Genomic DNA, 24,097 nt, shown 5'->3' with positions numbered 1-24,097 from the left:
CTCAGTCACACACAAGTTTCACACAGAATAATGCAGTTTACATCCTCCATGAAGCCACAGAGATAAAAGCCACCGGAAACAAGTTGTAGGTTGGTGTTTATGGCACCACACATACAGAATCCAAGCCATTTCTATAGAGAAGGGCAGGATTCTAAGCAGAACACACATAAGGCAAAAGAAGAACCACATGCACATTTAATAGTAAAGAACAAATTCACTGGCAAGTGTTATAATTGGTACAGCAAACCTTGTGAAGACATGGAAGTAGGAGGCTCATATAATGCAGCTGCATACCCTACTTTTAATAATGATATTAATCTAGCCCATAGCAAGGTCGTTGAATCTCTTAACTCAAACATGTTTATTTATGCAAAGAGCAGACATGGCATGGGAATGCATGGGTCACGATTCCCCAGAAGTCCTGCCAAAGTCTCTTTAATCTTGTTCTGGAAGAACCACTTCTGTTAATTTAGTTCTTTGCCTACTCAAACTTTGTTTTTCCTGCCAAGTCTGAAAGGGTGCCAAGTGTGCTGTTTTCTTTGCTTTGAGCAGTTGTCACCTTTACACTGGACAGCAGCACCTTATTCATGAAGCCTTTTGGCCCAATAGTTATGTGAAACACTACTGTTTCTTGATCAGAATGATGTGAGCAGAATTTGTACCAAATACTCCCCTGCTGCCCATTACCAGTATTATGAGTCTATGTAACGATGGGAAAAATTAATAGTTAAGAATTGGATCTGAAGTGAAATGGAGTCTTCCCACACAAATTCAAACTTTGTTTGTTTTGGCAGGAAGATGCTGGAATTTTAGGCACTAACAGCAAAATGCAATAAAAAAGTGTTTAGGTCACCATGGTCTCTAAAGGACTTCACATTGAAAATGTGCAGCTATGAGAGCTTAAACAAAAAGCTAAACGTGTTTCAGAAGACTCAAAGTTAACTCATCCCTACAAAGAATGATTCCTCAGTTCAGTGTTCTGCTCACAAGCAAATCAATGCTATTACAGACTAAACAAGGGAGCAAAAAAGCCTTTTTTTTTTTGCAAAGCAGATAGTAATAGGAAATTCAGTGAAGATTTATCTAGGACCAGGTATTATGGCAAAGAAAACAGAGGCCAAAGAAAAGGGGGATCTTTCAGAAAAAATATACAAGTACAAACTACCTTACATTAAATGACTAATGGCTAGAAATGTGATTTTCAGCATTAACAAAAAATAGCACACAAAATGAATACAAACAATGCTCCCACTTCAGGTTTCTTTGAGCAGAAAATAAGTTTCAGTAATAAAGCTAATATTTCTGTCTAACATACTGTTAGTACATATAGTTTCTCGTCTCTTGAATACATTATCATTCAGTAAAGCTCTTGTCTGTGCTTTAACTTGTAAAACTTGGCACTGAGATATTGCTAGCCCTACAAAGAGATATTCCTATGAAAAACATTTCTCAAGCTTTTTATAGTCATTCAAATAAAGGAATTTTGCGTTATCCATCAGTGTGCACAATGCTGTTTTATGTTACTACACTCAATATTGAAGCAATATCCAGTTAAAATGAAAATTCTGTGTGCCTTAGTACTTAAAGGAATCTGTCAGCAAACTTCTTGTAATGTTAAAATAAACAATTTAAGTCCCTTGTCACCAAACTAATCATGATGGATACAGATCAACAGGGTCCATCTCAGGTTTCAATAGGTAAGTATTTGCTCCATGAGAGGAGGAAACACCCTGATCTTACATAGAATTGCCTTCTATGTGTCAAAACCAGAGGCCAACAGTTAGGGAGACCAAGCTTATCTCTGGAACTATTTTTGACAAGCTACTGCTTTGTAGCAGTTTTTGGTGAATATGTCTTTGAGAACTGAAATTAGCACATACTGCTAATTTCAGTATTAGCATTCAGTATTCCCGATCAAGATAGTATGAAGCCAGCTGTTCTTAGGACATATTTTTAAAAATGGCACCTTCAACCTGAATGCACCTTCCCAAATTAAGGTGCTTAGAAGTCTAATGCTCTATCAGTCAATATTCTTTGAAGAGCCTAAAATACATAGAACATTGCTATTTCACTGCTTGGCAATAGCATTGCTTAACAAAAGGCAGTCCTCCCATGTTCAGTTTGCTTTGTTCAGATCAGAAATGATCCAATGCCAAAAGGAGATCGATTACTGTTACTGGAATGAGCATTATCAGACACATGATCTTGACAGACTTCAGGCAAAGGACAGATACTAGCACCATTATTTGCTTTGTAAAATGAATCTGGAAGATAGTGGCTTGGACTCTGAGGGTGAATTTACACCTCACTGCTCAGCTGATTTAAGAGGTCGCTGCTGCCAAAGGAGGATATCCCACTCTGTGTTGCGTCATCCTGACCCCCTCCATAGAAGAAGCCACAGCACTGGATGCACCCTGAGCTAATCCAGATCAGCTCATCAACATCACAGTCTTTTCCCCCGCATTGTGTCTGCCCCCTCCCATGTTCAAAAATCAAGGCTGTGCTGATTTAGAGGACTGAAGGCACTAGTGTGGGGTCTGATAGTGGGAACTGCTGTCTGTGGCACAGCCAAGCTGTTCTAGCTGCTCGAGTCATAACATGCAACCTCACCCTGATGAGAAATGTTCAACTCATTTGGCTTCCCTACCACAGACACATAAAAACACCAGCCCTTCCATGAACTGAACCTCCCTCTCCTTTCCCTAGGATTCTCTCTCATCTACTCTTTTTCTAGCTATATATTTGGCACTGGTAAAAAAAAAACATCTTGGTGAAGCAGGAGGGAAGAGAGGGTGTCAGGACAAAATTACATAGCATTAATTCAGGGCCATCTGTTATTCCAAGCCTCTAAGTACTATTTCTTATAAAATAAGATATATTTTATCGCCAGTATACCATCCAAGCCATAAGGAAGAATTTATGGCTATTTTAATTGCAATCAGTGCAGCACAAGTTGAAGTACTTTTCTATTTGTCACAAAAGAGATTTTCGGACTTTCTTCTGAAGGAGGAGGAGAAACACTAATTCTCCTGTTCTTTAAATACACACACATTAATATATTAATGTGTTTCAAATTAATGGAGTGGCACTAAAATCAAGGATACTGGAAATTTTAGCAGGCTTAAAAATAACAGTAAGAAAAGTGTTTATTTTTGAAGAAATTAACATTTTCTGCTTTCATTTTCCAAGAGAACCAAAAATCAGTTAAGTGGAATATCACTGTAATCATGCAAAGATCTGGAAATGAAAGCTTCAGAAGGAGGGATACTATCTTCTATCTGCTCTACAATTAATCGTACTGGTTAACCTTTAAAGGGGTCAAAATACTGAAGGTGCTACAGTAATATTCATGGCACAGTACTCCTTGACATGATCAGACTAACTAGAATCATATATATAATCTTTCACAAAACAAGGTACAATCTCTGCCAATAACCAATAGGAAATTTTTCCTTTAACACAGAACTTGAACATGAAATGCACTTTAACAACAGTAAAATCATGGCTTTTAAGTAAGTTAAATGAATGGTACTTATACACTAGTCAAATTCCTTACCTGATAGAGCTGAAAGGCACTATCTTCAGTTACGAAATCCAGCTGTTTGTCCACAAGGAATTCTACTGCAGTAATTGAATTGTATACACTTTTTCCAACCACGGGCTTGAATGTCTATCAAGGGAAAAAGAGAAAATTAGGAAACTGAAAAAATCTTCAGCACATCAACCCCCAAAACTGTGTAAATACATATATATTCTTCCATCAAAACAAGCCAAAACAGAGTAACAGTTAATAGTTATAAAAGAAAGGAAGATTTTGTGTTATGTCGGTTTTTTTCCTTTGTGCCGTTGGAAAACCAGCTAAAAAAAATAAGAACTACACCGTACATTCTTCTTTTCCTTCACCATGCTTAAGCAAGATTGTTTACCACAGAAGCTCAAAGGACAGGAACACCATTCCATCCTAAATACACAGCTCAGCCCGCAGATCCTCTCTCCCTGCCTGCAGGACCAGCTAGCGCAGCAGTGATTATACTAAGGACAGCTCAAGTGGAAGCAGACTGCAGAGAAATCCCTCCCCCCCTTCCTGTTCTGAAATCATTCACCTTGCCTCAAGTCAACCATATCATTTCCCTGCCCATCTCTGAACTGTTCTGACTCTGCTCCTGCCGCCCCCGCAGCCGCTCCTCCCTGCAGCAACCGGCTGCTCCAGCACAACGCCTTCTGAGCTCACAGCACCGGCACGGGCATTTCACAGCAGTGGCAGGAGGTTCCCTGAGTCACCCAGTGTGCTGGGAAAGCAACAAGGTGCTGATGACCCTCGCTGCTGGAGGAAGCAAGAAATCTCCCAGCTCTGCTGCAAAAGCCAGGCACAGAGAAAGGGAGCAGGAAGTCAGAGGCTCCCCGACACCGTCGTACCGTCTCCAAACCCCCTGCTCTTATCCAGGCACAGCAGGATGCAGCAGGCAAGCAGGGAGGGCGCCATGACTCCAGGGGATCTCCCCTGAGAGGGTACAAGAGGCGGTCCCCTTCCCTGCTGGCTGGGTTTCCCGGAACACAAGCACAGAGAGAGCATGACTGAGCGGGGATGTACCTACTGGGGATGAGTCAGGTGAAAAGGAAATCCCAGCGGATGGAGGGGAGAGAAATGCTGCTCTGAGGACAGACAGGAATAGCAAGAGGAAGACACTGGTGAACAAAAGAAATGACTGCCAGAAAGAACATGCAGGATGCTAGGGGAAAAAAACATGGAGGGACAAAAAATGAGAGGAAAGTTATTTTGCAGGACAAAAAAATGGTAATGAGGGAAAACAGGAAAAGGAAAAAGCCCTTTGAGACCGAGTCTAAATTTAAAATGCAGGAGAAAAAGACAAAGAGGAGAAACAAGGGCAGGTCAAACCACATGGAACACTCTTTGTGTGCAAATGCTACACCAATATCTGTAAAATGCTGCTATCACAGCTCACATGCAACATCCTGCAGCAACAGACCCCAAGTACTTACAAGGGGAAGGCAGGATCACCGTGACCTAGTTACAGATGGGGAAACTGAGGCACGAAGCAATCAAAAAGCCACTAAGAGGGGCAGCAGCAGAGTCAGGGACCTGCCCTCAGCCAGTCTGAAAGCAGCTAGTAAGAGGGCACTCAAGGTTTTTTTCAGGCTTCATTACCTACTTTCAAAGGTGTTGCCTCGTGATAAGGATAAATATAACCCAAGTGTCTCTGGAGCTCCAGCTTTGGCACTTACCAAACAAATGAGGGAATACTTCATGAGAAATACATTATATTTTCTAATAAATCTATCAAACTCCTCAAGTGTTCTGACTGAAAGCATAGCATTCTTGTTTCCATTTTATTTAATGTTTCACTTTAGCTGCTACTCTTTCTCAGACAAGGAAGGAAAAAAAGCCAAACCTCTCCACCAGTCAACCATCTCTACAAAAGGTAACTAGATGAAAGGGCTGGAGGAGCAAGACTATATGATAATACTCCAACTACAGAGTCCAAATAGTAAATAATTATTTAACCTCTAATAGCCAAGAAAAGGCCTTTGCTCTTGCATCACTTCCCTATAATGGATCTTGTTTTGCTAATGGTTAAGAGAGAGTGGAGTTCACATCGTGGAATTGCTAAGTGTTGAGTGTATAAACTCACAAGCATACAAACTTTTCTTTGAAAAAGACAATATTGTAGCCTTTCAGCTCTTAATCTGCCTCCATGTCCTCCCTCACACTCTTCTACATATTACACACTGCTTTCTTTCTAACTTTTTGAGCTATTATTCAGGTCAAGAAATGAGCTTCCAACTACAAACAACAGGACATACCACATCATTAGCTGAAGTGAAACTGTGTGGAATGTGGCTAGCAGTTATCATTCAGGATTCAGATAACACTACAGATCAAGGTACATGTGAGCCACTGGTTTATCTTCCTACTGATATTAAAAGAACTAGTTCCAAATATGGATCTGTGAGATTATTCTGAGAAGAGAAATGTAATGCCTTCTCCCTTACTTTCATAGATTTATGTCTCTAGACAGGTCAACGCCCCCGAAACACTCATGTGGAGGACGCACGCTATCCCACAAGCACAGAGGAAAAATATGTAAATAAATAAAGCAAAACCATGTCACATCACACACCTCCTCCTATGCAGACAGCTCATGAGCTGCACACAACTTGAGATTTTTTCAGACATACTGAAAAATATTTCCACTATCAAAGAACAACAAAACACCACCCTTAAATAAACACCCTCTTGGAAAAACAAAGTCCAGACTCCATCAGTTCCATGAGATAGGCAGGCCACCAAGGAGCTACCCAAACTGGGACAGGTTAGGGATTTGAAAAATTTTAAACGGAAGACGTATCTGAATTTCACACGACATATCATATGCACAAAGAAAAACAGACTAAGAGCACGACAGGCAAGAGTCGGCTATTAGAGGTAAACATACAAGGCATGCAATGACATGAAAATAGATAAAAGAAGGTCCAACAAGCTCCTTGCAGATTTTCAGAGGAAGAACTCCTTGCAAATGCTCCCTCTCTCCATTCCCAAAGTGGAAGACAGCTTTAGGGACAACCAAGCATACTGGCAGAAATGAAGAAGAACTAAATCTCTGTAAATGAAAATCTCCCTTTCAAACCTGTAGCTTGTAAAAGGAAGCTTTATATATTAACCCAATTCCCCAAAGACCACAACTAAGCAAAGGACTCAAGCACTCAGTTTTAAGTGACATCTGTCTTTACCACTGTTCTGATTGCTTAGAAAAAAAAAAAAATCCACTTTTTCCCCCAGCAGATTTCTCTGCTTAGCCAAAGGGAGCTCTATGAACACACACACACAGACAGACACACACTCCCTTTGGCTACTTTGCTATCACGTTCCCTGATGCTGAATAAAGTGTGTATCTTACTCTACCCCTTCACCATAATTTTATCCCAGCTCATGCCAGAAATAACCTGCCTACAAGAGGCAGATGGCACAGCACTGAGCTTGAGAATTGGATTCTGGACTTTCTGGAAATTCAAATAATTTTTAGAAGACATAAATTACCATCATTTCACAGCAAACAGTCACAAAACTATTAAATAGCATTCACCAAATACCAATACAGCAGATTACTCAGTGACTGCCTTTTCTAACGCCCAATAACACAAGTCATGTCTTTATTTATCTTTCCAAAACCCTCACAGCAATCACAGGACCCACTTTCCCAAGAAAGCAGTAGCAAGCAAGCACATAGTGCATTTTTACCTCTGCCTAGTGCAATTAAAGCAGCTGGAGTGGTGGTAATCTGCCTCCAGCATACACGCAGGCAGTTCCCTGGCACTGGCCAGGGCTCCAGGAGCAGCCACACCTCGACTGCTGCAGCCTAGGCGCTGCCAGGCTGTGACACCCAGAAGGCTTAATGCAGCAAATGCTCAGGTTACAGCTGAGCTCGCAGCTGCTGCCCGGCTCATCCTGCACGTACCTCAGCTGCCTCGCTGGAGCTCACAGCCTGCTTAACTGGGTACTCTGTGCCTCCAGTCTATTCTGCATACCACAAAAGCACATCCTACTATGCACATGTACCACAGTGAGCCTTCTTAAAAAGTAAATTTAGAGAAATTTATGCCGTAAACCAAATAGAAATTTAAAGAGTTAATAATGTAATTTAGAAAGCTATTCTTACACTAGAACATCTACACTCTATACTTCCACTTTAAAGCACAAAAATTGAAAAGACCATTTAAACCTAATTTTTATGTGCTAGTCAGTTTTCTTTTCCACATGATATTTTCTAGCCTTGCTGTTTAGTCTGCAATAGCGCAAACACCGGCACCTTTTCATTATGACACTTAATCATTCAAAACAGCTGTAGTTCTCTTCCAAGGGCTGTTTGTTGCCATGGTTTGTACTCAAAGGCAGAATCACCAAGTGGAAAAGAGCGGACTACCGACAAAGCAAACCTGACATTAAAATCGAGCACGGGGCTTCCTCATTCTCGGACTACCCTGCCTGCAATCCCTACGGATTGTCGTTGCCCGTTTGCAGCCAAGGCGTGATTCCGGGCGGAACTCTGGCAGACCTTTGCCGGGGGGAGCAAAAGGAAGTACCCGTCTGGACGCGGGGAGAAGGCAGCGCCAGCCGGGCCTGCTGCCCGCTGGAGCTGCCGCACGGCAGGGCGCACCAACGGCGCCCACGGCTGTTCTAACGGCGGGGTCCATGCCGTTAACGGCCGGCACCGAGTCCTGCCGCTCCCGCACCCCGCCTCAACGGCAGAAACTTAACCGAAAAAAGGAAAAAAACCGCACAAAACCTCTTTTTTTTTTTTTTTTCTGAACTCCCTCCCGTTTTCAGAGGGGCGCAGGCCGCCCTGCGCGCCTCCGCGGGTGCAGATGTCCGGTACTCACGTTGTCCCGGGGCCGCCGCGCTCTCGTCCCCGCCGGGCCGCGCACAAAGCCGCTGTCGCTGGCGGCGCACCGCGCCGCGCGCGCCCCCGCGGGAGCCCGTTCGTCACGTGCGCCACTCCGCTCTCCGTGGGGATAAAACAGAGAGGGGCTCAGGGCCGCCACAGTCTCGCGGGCAGGGGATGCGGCCCGTTCTGCCTCAGCGGCCTTGGAAGGCAAACAAAGGCGCCCGTCGCAAAGTTAAAGTGTCCGCACGGGTACGTCTCCCGGGGGAGGGGGAAGCCGCGGAGGTGCCCCCCCGAATCACAGCGGTGGACTGTCCCACTCCCCGTCGGCCAAATATGCACCTCGCCCCGCGGCCCAGCCCGCAGGACCTCCGCGCCCGCCTCTGCCTTTGAACTCACAAGGAAAATGGTTCTCGCTTCGCCGCTTCCGGGTCGGGTCGGGCCGGGCGGCCGTGCCAGGGGTGGAGACTGCAGGACCGGAGGAGGAGGAGGACGACGACGACGACCCACCGCCTACCCTTTGTGGGGCCAGCGCAGACTATCGGACAGCTGTGCGTTCTGCGGAGTCCCCGGCGCGTCCCCGCTGCTGGGTCATGGCGCGCTACTGCTGCCGCCGCTTACATAAGGGCGAGCGCGCAGTGCGCGGTGCCGGAGCGGGAGGAGCCGGGTGGGGAACACCGAGTTGAGCGTCGGGTGAGGAGAGCACGCCGCGGGAAGAGGTGGCGCTTGACAGGCGCAGCCCGCGGCCACGTCCCGCGGGGGCGGAGTCCCGCGACACGTGTGGCGGTGGATCGGGAGCGCGGCCGAGGCACTCAGGGGCCAAGAGCGTCCTGCTGCCGCTGCTCCGCGCCAGAGCCTCGAACTTCGTTTACAGCCTCAGTGCTTCCTCCCCCCGCGAAGCCGAGCCCGGGCTTGGAAAGCTGTTCCCTGTCCCAGCCGCGGTTGGGCTTTGGAAAGTTAGCAAGCGAGGGCTGCAGCTCGTCCACATTCAACCGAGGGAAAAAAAAAAAAAAGTAATACAAAGGAAGGGTGGGTCAGGCATGAGCTCAGGGCCTGGTTTGGGTCCAGGAGCAGCCGGAGCAGAGGGCGGGGGGCTGCGCAGCCCAAAGCCTTCAGCAACAGCACACTGTGCTCAGCGGGGGCTCACAGCCCGGGAACTCGTGGAAAACTTTTCAAGCACAATTCTCTCATTTTTAGTATACAAGTTCTTTTCTCCCTGACGACTTCCCCCCCCCCCCCCAAAGAAACAATAGCAACAACAAAAACAAAACAAAAACGAACAAAAAACCCAAAAAACCCCAAAAAATCCCCACTTGTTTTCCCACTTTCCAACACAAGTTGATGTCACTAACTAGCTGTTTACAGTTCACATGGAAACTTCATCTGCATAGTCCAGGGGGAAAAAGTTCAGGGGACACTTTGTAATGAGAAAATGGTTTCCAGACAGAAATTTAGCAGAAACACCTGCAATATACTCCCTGAGTTCAGCTCACATACACATAGATGGTAAGAAAAAAAAAGAATAATAACAAAGGAGGTTGCGAGAGAGACATTTGTTTTCCCCAAACTCTTTAAACATAAACAACTGTACATTTTTCACTTCATGGAAAAAATACAAGGCGTGTCATTTGCCAAGAAAGTAGAATAATAATGGGAAATCAATGCATGACTACATCTCTGTTCTCGAATTATTCCAAATGAGGTAAGTTTAAAGGTGTACTGGAATGCTATAACATACTAAGCCCTGAAATAAAATACTCAGGTACAGCTAAGTTAAAGTTGAACTGGAAGGCTCTCTACCCACCGCAGGCTTTTCTCCAGCAAACTGGTTTTCTTCCATAACAGATTGTGACACTGCATGCATTCAAGCAAGGGCAGGAACCAGGCTACTTGTACATGGCGTTTGTGCACTACCCGGCCTATGTTCAAACCACGTAACTGCAAGACTCCTGGATTTTGCTTGGAAGGATACTAGCAGAGGCAGTTTATTGTATTGATTTTCCTTTTTAAGTGGTCTTCCATCCTGGGTGGCTCAAGACAGCTAAGCAGCCTTATATGGCAGCAAGCCTGCAAGGAGGAAGCACTGCCTTCAGCAGCCTCCATCTATTCCTGACCACCCAGACTGGATAGTTGCTCCTCTGGTTTCTGGCACCCCTGCCACAAACCATCACCAGATCCACTCAGGGCTCACCACCAGCAGAACACAGCTCATTAACCTCCTTGGTTCCCCCAAAACACACCTCCTTGCCCCATCCATGCCATGGTAGTGCTGCACTGCCTTATCTCCAGAGAAAAAAATTAACATCTTGGTGACACCATTCTGACCTGATTTCCTTTCACTTCCTTTTTCTCCAGACCACCTTTCACTGAGTAGGGGGGAATAACACCTCGGTTACATTCACCAGTACTGAGAGAGGTCATGCAGTAGCAGAGACTAAAATACAACCTTATTTCAGGTTTGGGGCTGCAGTTTGCACTGTTGTTCCCCCTCAAAAGTGGAAGTGTGCCTTGTTACTTGTCACCCAACAGCAACAGAGCCATTTGTTAAGTGAGCAGGACAGTCTTTCACAGACTTGATACTTCAGAGGCCTCATCACCTCTAAAAAATAAAACTTGACCGCTCAGTAATAGCTGACACAAGAAAATATCTTGTAACTCAGACTTTGCAAAGTAATCAATAAAGTATTTTTTCCAAACTTAATTCTGTACTTGTATGATCTTAAATTTAACTTCTAAAGCACATTTTAGATTACCTCCAAGAAGTACTGAGCATCCCAAAGACATACTACTTCCAGTACCAGATTTCCACCTTTCTAATACAGTTTTAGGCTTTATCATTTTTCTTAAGAGCCCAGACACTTAATAGCTATTTCAGAAATGGCAAACAAATGAAAAATGCCTATTACGAAGTACAACATAGTTTATGTTACTCTTGAACTAATGGTGCTGTGATAGCTGTGTGGTATGTAGTGCAACTGTCAAAGCAAGCAATCCTTAATATCCAAGACACACGCTATTAAAATACAAATCACAAGACAGTCTGGAGGACAGGCAAGTTTGTCTGTTTGGACAAAGCTTTATTAATAGACTGCGACTTAGTAACAAAGAATATTAATACCCAGGCCCAGCACAACCAATTCATTACCAAAGAGAGATTTTGCTAAAAATTCTCAAGCTGCACCAGCTATGCATGGAATACTAACTCAGCAACTCTATTTCCAAGAGTTTCACTTAAAGACATCCTCAAGAAAAATCCACTAAATGGTAAAACACCTTTTTGAAGTTAAAAAAAAACAAGGAAGTTGCTACTGGTACAATTGTTAATGTTAAGTATACTAAGGCAACATAAAATTACATTTATATCATTACTACTTACAAAATTTACTACAATATATAGGTGTGCATCCTTAACAAAACAGAGATTTGCCATGTAAAAATACTAATCAATTTTTAAATAAGAATTTTAAAAATTAGTGTCTATCCAAGCCTGGTTTTGACATTTGCAAAATACTATGCTTTAAAAAGGCTTATTTAGTAGTCACATTATTTTAGCACTGTTTTCCACTATTGTTTGCTTCTTCTCACAATTTGGCCTGAACTCTCTCAAACAAGCCATACTATAAGCTTGCAGAACAGAGCTGCCTTTGTTCTTTCTCATTGCCAGTCCCCTATGGAATCAGACAGCACACTGAACTGCACTGGACAAACAATCCCTGACCTTCAATTACTGGCTTGGCTCACTGCCACAGGATACATGTATCACTGGTAACACAGCGTGCCCTCTTTTGCAGATAATCGCTAGAACTACAGATAATGATGAAAATCAATGGAAAAACACAAACATTCCCTTCCTAAAATCGCAGTTGTAACTTCCCCGCAGCGCTGCAGCACAGCCCAGGCTCAGGCCACGCATGTGAAGATAGCAATACCGCAGGTTTTGTATTTCTAGTGATTGCATGAAAAATTCCAGGTGGTGGATGGCTTTGCTGTCCTTCGCTGGAGATTTTCATTTTGTTTTTTGTTTGCTTTGAGATGGAAGGCACACCAGGTTGTGCTGGCACAGTTGTGCAAGAGCTGCTCTTTTTTTTCCCCCTCTATTTTTCCCCTTTAGGAGCCTGGCAGGTTTTTCAGTGGAGCGGCACTGGCTGAGCGGGCAGGGGCCGGTGGCAGCTGCAGCCCTTGCACTTGAGGGCTGGCAAGCAGCCAGCACCCAGGCCCTGTGCCACCACCCTGATGGGAGCTACAGCCACCGGGAATGCCGCACTGGCACTCGGGAAGCGACAGCATACATGGATCAGACATTCTGCTGTGACCTCCTTTCATCTCTTACAGGCAGTGAACCCCTTGAACTGCAAACCGTGCTCCTTCTTCACACCATGCCAGAGAAACCCACCTGTGCAGTGCTGTGGGGCACGAAAGAATGCATGCAAATATTGCAAATAAGCAAATGTTTAAACTTTAAAACAAATGAAGGTTAGTTAAATCGGTCTTCAGAATTTAAATTAGCATTTTTTCTACTTATCTTCTTCCTGTCTGTGCTGCTCCACATTTGCTTAGCAAGCAGAACTGTTTCATAGTGATAGTCCTGCAGGTATTTCCTGCAGAAATAATACAATGTAAGGGCAGAGCTATGATCAGCCTCATGTTAGTGGAGAAATTCACTTTCTCATTATGCATTTGTGAAACCCATCGAGTTCAGACCAGTGGTGGCTGAGCCAGGTCCATTGGTCTGACCTGGGATGCCACGACTTTCCCAGAGAGAGTGGTCCCGCAAGAGACAGCCTTCCGGGGGCCTCTGGTGATCCCTGGCTACTGTGTAACCTCAGCAAAGGGCAGCCTGCAACTGCAAGTGATTTCAGCTCAGTGATTTCAGCTCTGCTTACTAGGTTATCCCGGGCTGACTCAGAGAGAGAGAAACAGGAGCATCGTGTGGCAATTCCACAGAGACAGCCTTTATTATCCAGCAGCTCTGCAAAGGGTAGCCAGGGACAACAACTCCCTCCTGAACTGGGCAGAAGCTGGGGTTTTTATGGGGGAAAGCCAGGTGGTACCAGGGGGGAAAAGCAATGGGTTACAAAGGATCAACATAGTCACCAAGCATGGTGGGATACCTCACCATGACAAGGAGGATGGTCCCATCTAAGGGGTATCTCTCCAGGAGAAGATTGAGATAAGTTTATCACAGCTCCCTCAGAGCACATTTCTCTGGGGGAAAGCCTTGGCAGGCTGACCTGCCTCCAGACAGACCCTGTACTTAAGTTCAGAAGCCAAAGTCCAAAGGATAAATTAATGTGTGTGAAACAATCATTACTACTGGAACTGCAACATGTGAAATGCAGTAACTGGCTTTCAGGTTAATTTGGCAAATTCTTCATTTAACTCTCCTTTTTTGGTTATTGAAGTGGGCAAATCAGACACGCAAAAACTTCACCAGGCTATCTTAAGCAATTTTTCAAGACAGAGAAGCTGAAGACAAGAGTGTACATGAAGGAACACATGCAACAGTACTGTTGCAGTCTGCAACCTCAGGATCTCGTCCAGGGAAGCTGCAGGGTTCTGGGGACCAGCATGAAACACCAACGAGACGGGCTCCCGGTTCATGAAACCATTTATTCAGCATGAGAACAAACCCAGGTCCAGAACAGAGAGCCCCGAACAGAGGCACAGCAGGGGTTTTTGAGGGACAGAACCCAGGGTTTACACCTTTGAGGGTGGAGTTCAGGGTCAGGGACCATTAGAAACACACCAAGGGAGAACCCCCCAGGGACTCAAACCCAATCAGAACTCCTGGGCCGCCCTTCACAAGGGGTTTGGGGTGGGACAATGTAACTCTTTGTCTCCCTGAGGCCGCTGCAACACAGTACAGTTAATACAGTCCAGATCAGTGTTAACTGATTTTACAGTATATTTCAAATCAATCCAATTTAAAATATGGTTTCTATCTTTTCAATCACCTTTTAAAACAAATTTTGTCCTTCCTTGGGCAGGCATCATGGGGTTTAAAGCTGCATGTGTCATCATGACTGTGCAATTTTCCCCATTACTTCATCCCCATCTACTTCATCATACCAGTAGTGTAAACACAACTCTAGGAATAAGCCCTGTTAGTGATCTGGTGCTGTATCTGTGGCTGAATCAGTGTCCCTTCTGCAACAGGAGACCAATAATCATGGTAAAAGAAAAACCAGATGCATGGCCTGAAAAAAAATCATCATCATTGTAGTCAATAGCATTGTATGAGTTTTCTTATTTGCTGGACAGTGCTCTAACTCCAGATTTATGTTCAAATACAAAATATTGAGCAGTCTCTCAGGCATCACTTTGTGGATGTCTCATTTTAAGCCAAACATCACTGTAACAGACTTGTGTTTTCCTAAGATCCTTCCCTCATTAATTGAGCAAAAATGCTGGGACCCTTGCCACTCAAATTGAGTAACATCAATGTCACCTTATGTGTGACCTGCTCTCTCTCACTTCTGGGTGCAGGTCTTTCTAACAAAATTTATAAACCACATTTTTCTACCCAGCCCCATAGTTCAGACCACCAGCCTATATTCATTCTGCATTTCATTCTGGCCTTAATAAATGCACACATGTTCAAACCATGCAAAATGCTGTCACAAGCACTCCTAGCCCACTCTGCACTCCTTCCCTCAGCAGCCACATCACATCACATCACATCACATCACATCACATCACATCACATCACATCACATCACATCACATCACACTGCACTTTCTGATACAGCATCTTCCAATCCTGATATCACTCACTTACCAGTTTCAGGAACAATTTACTGGCAGCACTAGCAAAGCTGATTCACTGGCATATTTCCATTTTCTCCTTAAAACTCTGCCTGCTGTATTGACCTCTAAAACCTTGACATTGGCTTGGGCACTGCTTGATGGAAGCCTCATCTTCCCTCATAGGAAATGCCTTATATTTTCTACCTCCTGTCTCTATGTGTCATCTGCCCTTGACTCACTCTCAGATTTTAATTTTGTCCAGAAAGGAACCCTTTTCATTCTGTGCTTGTTGTACAATTCATTGGACAAGGGAATTCTGGATTTTCATGTGAGTTTTCAAGTGTCACGGTAATGTGCCATAACATTATTTAACCTTGTGACAGATTCTGTCTTCTATAAAGCAAGCAGAATAGCTTCAAGTTCATAATGTTCTTGCCCACATTCCATCTGCAATATTCATCCAACCCTTTTTACCCTGGGTGCCATCTATGTTTTGCAGTATTCATGCTTTTTCAGCCTTCTTGCTTCCATCACAGTGATGGCAAACTCTGTCCAACCCATTTTTTGGCTTTACTTTCTTCTTCCAACCCTATCAGCAACATTTACAATGTTCTTACATTCTTTTCCCCTATATCTTACTGGATGTAACATTCATTTACCTAGCGTCCTTCCAGCCTCACCTCCAGAAAAACAACCTTATTAAGAAAACCAGTTTCAGGCTTCTAAACACCCACTGAATTTCTGCCCTTCTGATTCAGCAGCACTGTCATGTCTCTCTCATTCTTCCCACTAACTGAAATCCATTACAGAAGAGGAGTCCACCTTTCACCTTCCTACTACTTCCTGTTCCTCTCAGACTACATTCCACACTTCCTCTCAGAAGCTCATCTTGTTTCCTGAGTCACCTGGATCTAGCTTTCATAAGGTCCCTTTCTGTTCTTATTCCCCAGAACTTAAATACCTTCCTCACCTTCTTCAATCTTATCCCCTACATATTTGTTAACTTAGATTTCCAGAGCACTGGGTTTTTTTCCCAATTCTGCTGTTTTTTCAGCCCCTCTGCCCTGCCACTCCCTGTCCTTTGTCTAGAGCATCTTATTCACCAGCTTAGTCATCTTCCTGTTTTTTAAATGCACTGTATTTTATTTTACATTTTTCTACTTGCTCTTCACCAAGACAACTCGAGAGCATCCTTACCATAGAAAGCTCAGCTTCCCATGGAGGTTGAGGCTCCTTGATTGCTCAGTCTGCTGGCAGACCCTTTGGTCCAGGGACGCCTCCTGGAAACAAGCCACTGGCTCCATCTCAGGCAGATCAGGGTGTGGTTCTGAGGGAGTCTCACTCCAGGCATCACTTCCTCTTTTATGGCAGTGGTGAGCACACACCCGTGCTGGTATTTTCCATTCCTATATCCCCACAGGATTCTTGTAACATCAAATGCTCCCTATATGCCTGATGCCACACCCAAGGCATGCAACGTATTCTTGACACCATGCTATAAAATGGTCACTTGAGTAGAAGGCTGGGACAACTCAGTTAAGTCTCTACAGAGAGTAGAACTGGCTCTTAAAACAGCTGGATGCATTAAAGAGAAGCTCCTGTTTGGAGCTATTTGCAATAACAAAAGCCTCAAAAACATGTAGAAGGTGAAGAAAAAAAATACTGAAAAAAATATAAGAACAGAGAGCAGTATTTGAAAAGAACACATATCATAGAAGCTGAAAGGGAAATACCTACTTCATGTTATATGAATAAAGTTGTTGTACATAAATTTAGATAAAGTTTCTGAGAAGCAAAAGACTCCTCAAGGCCACTCCTCCAGGAGTACTCCCTTTTACTGACAGCAGTGCATTTCACTATTTGTGAGACACAGAAAGAGTTGTAGAATAAACACATTCAATCTGCAAGATACTCTGGAGAGGAAGAGGGCAGTCCAGGGGTGTTGGTGAATAGTTAAAAGGCTTCAACTTCTATTCCTTCCTCCTTTTCCACTTACACTGTCTCCAGAAAAGCAGGAACCCCATTTGCCAATTCTTCAGGCTATCTGTCTGTCTATGGATTCCCACAATAGGGAAAGGCCATTCACGGAGGATTACTCATTTTGGACTCAGTGCTTCTTTGCTCTTAGTCCCAGCTTGTTGGGAGTAAGGTCATACTGGAATATTGGTCTGTGTTTTGCAATACATCTTTTTTTTTAATATTCTAAACATTGTACACTTTACCCATAAGGGTATCCTAAAAGTAGTATTTTCATATTTCCAAACACTAAGACTTCAGTATTCAGCAACAGTGGTGCATTGTGTTTTGATCATCTTTATAAAAACTCCATCTTACTGAGATAATGCTCTCAAATAAAAACACCAGACTGTTCACCTCACCTCTGTGACGGAGAGAAACAATCAAGTGTCAGACAACACAGAAATGTATTTTAACCTTCTTGAGCAGTATTTTCTCCTGCTATGATTATTTTATAATTATCCTTAAATCTGTCAGACCTCCTACACAGATACACTTGCTAATACACTGGTTTGATTCCTGAATCTACAGCATTAAAGGCTTGGGATAACTTCTGAAATAGAAAACCCTTATAAGCATAAGCCACTAAGAAAGCGAGGTTAAAAGTTTACATTTGATAATAAAAAGTCTGATGGAATAAACAGGGTTTTAATCAATATATCCGAGCATCAGGATAATGCTGAAATAATGTTGAAACACCATCAGTCTATCTAGTGAACAAATTAGAAAATAACCTAGATATCATAATGGATTTTCTCCCTCCCCCCCAATGCTATTTTTAGATTCTTACATCTGCCCTACATGCTTGTCCAGTAGCAAACTTGATGGACAAACACTTTTTATTCTGTTCAGGAAAACACAGGACAGATGGTGTTCAAAGTACTTCTCTCTGAGATAACAAGTTTTCTGCTTTTTATAAATTCACTTATCTTCAAACTGTGACAGCTGTGAGTTTAAAGATAAAATCAAAATGATCCAGATCTTGTTCATCTCCTTTCTCTAGTGTCTCTGAAAGGTCACACAAACATATCTCGCTCAGAAGTTTTCTACTGAATGTGAAATGTTTTTCTAAGTTCAAACTTACTGGTATTTTTGAAAGAAGCAATGCATTATCCTGCATTTTTTCCAAGTAATGTCTCAGATCTGTATTGTGAATTTGGGATCTTCTGGATCCATTTGTATAGTATATTACCTCCAGGATCTATTTACCAGTATTTATCTCCAAGTTCTATTTAAAGTGGTGTTTACATTCCCTTATCCCTCCCATACTAGTATACATAGCAGTGTTACTAACCTACATTTTCTACTTCCATGTAGTCTCTCATGTTAGTTTGTATTCTGTGCTCTGGTTATGCTCATCCTCCCACCCGGTATCCCGTTTGGCTTCAAATTATCTTTCTCCAGCATGGATGAGCAGAATTATGTGTCTTATTGTAAAAGGGCTCCCAGAGGCAGCTTCAGGGGGACACAAGCATGCCTCTGTTCTCACACATCCCACAGTCACACCTGTGATCAGCTTGACATCACACAGCCGGTTCACAGTCCTCCTCTGACTGGCCAGAAGGCTCAAACCTTCTCCTTGCCAGTGTTTCTGCTGGTTTAGCTTTTGTCTACATTTGCCATCTGCTCCCAAATCCACCACCTTCTTTTTTATGCAGTGACATTTTGTTCCATTTTTATTACTTTATTTCTCAAGAATATTCCATTTTAGTTGCATAAAAATCCCTCATCCTCTGTGTTAAGGGCCTCTCCTATTCTGCACCATGTAGGACTTTAATCAAATGTAATCAATTAGTCCAAACATTTTAGTAAAAACATGAAGCAAGTCATTCCTAAAATGTGCTAACAGTTATTGGCAGACAAAACTATTTCACCACAACACTCCACCTGTTTCATTACCACATAGCCAACATCTTATAAACTCACATCTTATAAACATCTTATAAACTCATTCCTACCTAATTTACTTTTCACGCTACTAATCCCAGTCTTCCTCTGATTGTTCATTGCTTGACATACTATGAAATGCATTACAAAAATTTTGATGAATGATATTAATTACATTTTCTTGCCTCACAACAAAGCCAACCAAAGTTTTTATTCAGGTGGGTCCATGATATAGCATGTCAAGGTGCTGATGGTAAGAGTAGACCAGGATTAAGGGCAGAGGGAGGAAACAGACCGTAGCTATAATGAGTCTATTTGTGAAGACTTTAAGTAATACAAAACCATGAGTAAAAGGCAGGATTAAATCAAAAATGTCAAAGCAAATTTCCTTACCAAATAGAAGAACAGGATTGAGAAGCAGATCTATATCCTGATAGTTTGCCTTCTAAGATACTCACGTGTGCAAGCTAAACACATTAGACCCTAATGAAACTAATGTAGGTGCATATCAAGAAAAAAGAAGGAATAAATGAAACAAAACAATTCAAAAGAAAATAAAACAAAAACCCAAACAAAACAAAACAACCACCACATATCCAAACATTCAGAAATCACTACTAACTATCTGTCAAAATATGTATGTAGAATGCAATTCCCAAAGTCACCTACTCTGGGTCTGGTCTTACTATATTTATTAGTGACCCAGATCATGGAACAGAGACTAAATTTATTAAATTGACAACCAACTAGATTGATGGGACTGCAAATTATATTAGAGGACAGAAAGACAAGTGGTCTGAGAAAAAAGATGACATGCAAAACACTTCATCTAAGCAGAAGTCAACAGCAAAAATACTGAGTGGCTAAGGAAGAATTCCGTAGAAAAAGAGGGGTTAGGTTTAATTTATGGACTGAGTTAACAGTATCATGCTGTAAAAATATAAACAAAAATAGAAACAAATAAAATATAAATAAAATATAAACAATGTAAAATATAAACAATATTATGCATGAACATATAAATGTTTGTACAACCTGTGTTCAGCATTCATAAAGCTTCAGTTATAGTACTATAAAGTGAGCAGAGTTCTGGATATTACTCTTCAAGCGAGGTATGTACCATAAAATGAACATAGTTTTGGAAAATACCATAGATTAATACAGACTGAAGAGACTGGGAGTGGAGAACAGCTGGGTGTGTCTCCAGTTATGAAAACAGGATGCTGCAAGGAATAATTTATTAATCTCTACAGCAGACACAACAAGTTTTAACTGTCTTAATTTAGATTAGATGATCTCGAGATCTTTTTCAGTTGTACGATTCTAGAGTACCTGCCAAATCACTTACCTCTCTCAAATAAGACAGCATTTAGAAACACATAGCCAAATTAATAATATATTTAAGTCTGCATTTATTATGCCACGTACCTCTCTGCCCAACATCATCCATTTCATGGCTTCTCTCAACAGCAACAAACCATTGTTCCTGGGAGGGCTGCAAGGCAAAAAGACTCTCAAGACCTCACTCCCTGGCAGCAGTATTCCGGTGCTCCTGAGAGCTGCGAGGCACCATCTTTCCCTGTCTGCACTGATCCCAGCCTCCATGTTCCCACTGGTGGAGCTAGACAGGAAGATTTACCTGTGGACCTTAGAAAAGGTTCTGGAAGATCATGCCTGGCCTGAATGTCATAGAATGGCCTTCCTTGTCTTGAAGATTAATTCTTCCCAAAGACAAGCATAAAGTCAATAAAATTCACTCTCTGAAGCAGATATATTGTAGTTTACTTTGTTTTCTTTAATCTCCCAAATCCTTGACTGCTCCCCACTCACAGGCCACAATGCCTTCCAAAGTTTTACATATTATGAGGATAGACTGATGGGCATTTAATTGCTTGTCTGATTCTTCCTCTCTCCCTCTTCAAGTTTGTACTGCTTTCTCCAATGTTTGGTATCACCCTGAGGGCGAAACTAGCTAAAATAATTACAATCAACACTAATTTTTTCCTAATCGTGAGATGCAAATTTCTCTTGGTCTCTTAGTATTTTACAATCCCTAAGCTCCCTCTGGTTGTAGCAATTTCCATTCTCTTATTCTCAAACATCTTGTATTTGCCTCTATTTATCATTATCCTTACTGAATATTAAGCCAAAAATATTTAATGTTTTATTTCTGTATTATAGCTATTCTCTATCCTTCTCACCATACAAAACCTTATTTTTGTTTGCTTTCACATCATTTGCAAGATCAAGTTTAATTTTTAGAAACAAACCTAAATTATGTTGTCCTGTGCTCTTTTCCCCCCTCTGCCTTTCTCCTCCACACTGCTTGTAGGATTCCTGCATTAGTCATCCTATATATTCTCAGGCTGACTATTCATCATTTTGAACTACAGACCAGGATAACTCTTCACTGAGGACTCAGTTTCCAGGCAAGCTTTACAAACCTGTAAGTTCCAGAAATTGAGTCCTGAGGTTCCTTACACCTGTGACCAGTTTTGCTTATTTAAATTTGCCCCTAAGATTCAAAACCTAGACTTCCAAACCAACTTCTCTATATTTTTTTTCACGTATTTTAAACTGAATCATGATTACTAAGGGTGCAATTTTATGTTCTACTTCATCTGTAAGCTGCCACTGACTCAAAATGCCAGACTGCCTCACCAGCCCCAAGCAGCGGCTCCACCTCTCTGGAGGCCTGATCCATCGGAACTCACCCCCCTATCTGACTGACTCATTCCCACTGGAGTCATCTCGCTGATGTAACTCATGCCTTGGCTGCATGACTGCTCAGATGAGCTAGACAGAGGGGCAGAGAGGGGGAAGCCAGCTCTTTGGGCAGATGATAAAGCATAAAGGGGAACTGAATACTCAATCCAAAATTATTTTCTATAATATCCTCGTTGCTTTTCAAAGCGAAGGCTAAAGTAACACTTTCTTCCTGTTGATTCAGTGACTAGTTTGAGGAAGAAACTTGCCAGCAATCAAATCCAGGAGTACCTTGGCCCTATCACTTCTCTCCCCCTGGGAAAGTAAGCCACCTGATAATAAGGCAGAATTTATCTAACAACACTACATAAAAAGATCCCTACCCCTATTTGAGTCTAACCCCGGGGCCAACACAGATTCATTGCTCTGTCATCTTTTTCCAGAGTGATTTTCAGCCAAACTGATTTCAGTCTAACCTTTTTACACAAAAGCCTTCTTTCTAGTCCACTATATAATTACTACTGCAAAAATTCTCCTTTTGTTCAGTTATTTCTGAACAGCACAAAGCATTTTAAACACACCTAGTCCAGCTAGTAAGAACATTCTGCCAACCTTCTGATACTTATGTGTTTTATATGCTGACCTCTATGAGAAGCTCAGATTTCTCCATTTTGTTGTCCAGGCTCTCAATATTTCAGTTATTTCTTAATAATCACATACCATTATCCAATGGAAATTTTTCCCTTGCTGCAATGCCTCACAGTAATTTTCCTTAATTTTGGAACTCTTTTCCTTCTCAGTTGGTACTAGTCTTCTACCCACTGGCACTTTTCCATATGCCAAGAAAGAAACAACATTTACCCAACAGCTCTCTCCTACAAACTGAGGTCGGAATGGAGGTTGCATTGCTGGTCGAAGATTTTCCTAACACAAGTTCCCAGCCATTGCACTAACCACTTTTTCCAAAGGCAGTTTTTCTAGGTACTTGGGATTTGAGACTCCCTATGACTTATCTCCTCAGTGCTCTCTCCACCAGGTACCATACTTCCACTTAGGATTGTCAGAGCTCTGCCTTCTCCAGGATGGTATGCATATCTGTAGTCCACCATGGGAGAAAATCTACTGTCGTTTACCCTATCATGAAGGCTAATGATGGAGTCTTTCCTTCCCACCCCCACTCAAATCCTTTTCAGGATCTTTCTCAGCTTTCTCATTCCTCCTTATCTTCCCATTCAGCAACATCAAAAGTCCCACCAAGGGATCTGCAGTTCCTCAGCCTTCCCTTAATTCTTGGATCTTGTTTAAGTCCTAGCCTCGTTGCCAATTGCATCTTGAGCCTCCCTGCTTTTCTGGCTTTTTTTCCTCTTCACTTTTGAACTGTATGACTAATTTCATGCATACTATATTTAGTCATCTTTATTAAATCTGCCATTTTTCAGGTTTCCTGCACCCTTTCCTTGCTTATTAACTCTCCTTTGTTTCAAGTCCCTGCGTTAAAAAAGACACACACTAAACTCCCTTGATATACTTACCAGTTACACAGCAACTACTTATCAGCTACTTGACTTTTGAAACCTCTTGTCTAAAGGAACTTCAGCCCTTCATTTAGTTCAGCTGTGGATAGCAGCAGGAACTTCATACTCAAGTTCAAATGCTATCCATAAATTACATTCAAATCAAACACTTGTCGCTGGTCCTCAAGAAACAAGATTTGCTTCCCAATTCCTCAGGAGAGGGTGCTGTGCTGGCTTTGATGACCTCTGCTATAAGCTCAGTGCTTTATAACAAACTGGATGTGTCAAAGATGTCTGCTTTGGTTATGCCAATGGAAGTCTATCCAAATTTGGCAGTTAGAGGCCTTAAAAAAAAATAAAAGTTCACAGATATCTGACAGTAAAATGCTTGCAAGCAAGGTGCTATTTCCATTCCTATAAATCACTGTTCCTGATTACTGAGGGTTATGGTCTTAGAGATCAGGACAAAGGGTGCTCCCCATTGCTGGCACCCAGCACTAAAATAAATGGGAGACAAAAGCAGAGGAGACAGCATGAGGGTAGGGAAAGAACCACCAAGTGGTTGAGAAAGAATGAACACACAAAACAGCTGGCAATGGATTAACAAGAATAAAAAGCTCTGTGTACTACCACCATACATCCCCTTTGGAAGCACACCTTGAAACCCCAGGCAACGTTCCTTGGTTTTTTTACAAAGACAACTTACTGCTTCTTTTGTACCTGGGGCACAAAAACAGCCAGCCAACTGATGTGGAAAAAAGCACTTTGCTCTGTAAAATGCTTGAGTACTAAGAGGGATTAAGCTTCTGTCTACCTCAATCCCTTCTC

At 42.5% G+C, this 24,097-nt stretch overlaps 1 protein-coding gene across 5 annotated transcripts in view; it reads right to left on the bottom strand.

Moving 5' to 3' along the window:
- Window positions 1-24,097, bottom strand: part of JMJD1C (jumonji domain containing 1C) — a 175,351-nt gene that overhangs the window by 53,477 nt on the left and 97,777 nt on the right. For 2 of the 5 annotated variants that reach the window (XM_058842033.1, XM_058842034.1), the window contains exon 3: window positions 3,557-3,670. In XM_058842033.1, the coding sequence (XP_058698016.1) occupies window positions 3,557-3,670 (114 nt within the window). Of the gene's footprint in view, window positions 1-3,556; window positions 3,671-8,397; window positions 8,604-8,798; window positions 9,589-24,097 lie in introns of those variants that run through there. The other 3 variants (XM_058842035.1, XM_058842037.1, XM_058842036.1) reach the window with 3 other exon arrangements.

Source organism: Poecile atricapillus, chromosome 6 (genome assembly GCF_030490865.1).
Source record: "Poecile atricapillus isolate bPoeAtr1 chromosome 6, bPoeAtr1.hap1, whole genome shotgun sequence".
In the NCBI taxonomy this organism is placed as follows: domain Eukaryota; kingdom Metazoa; phylum Chordata; class Aves; order Passeriformes; family Paridae; genus Poecile; species Poecile atricapillus.
This window is presented reverse-complemented; position numbering and strand designations above follow the sequence as displayed.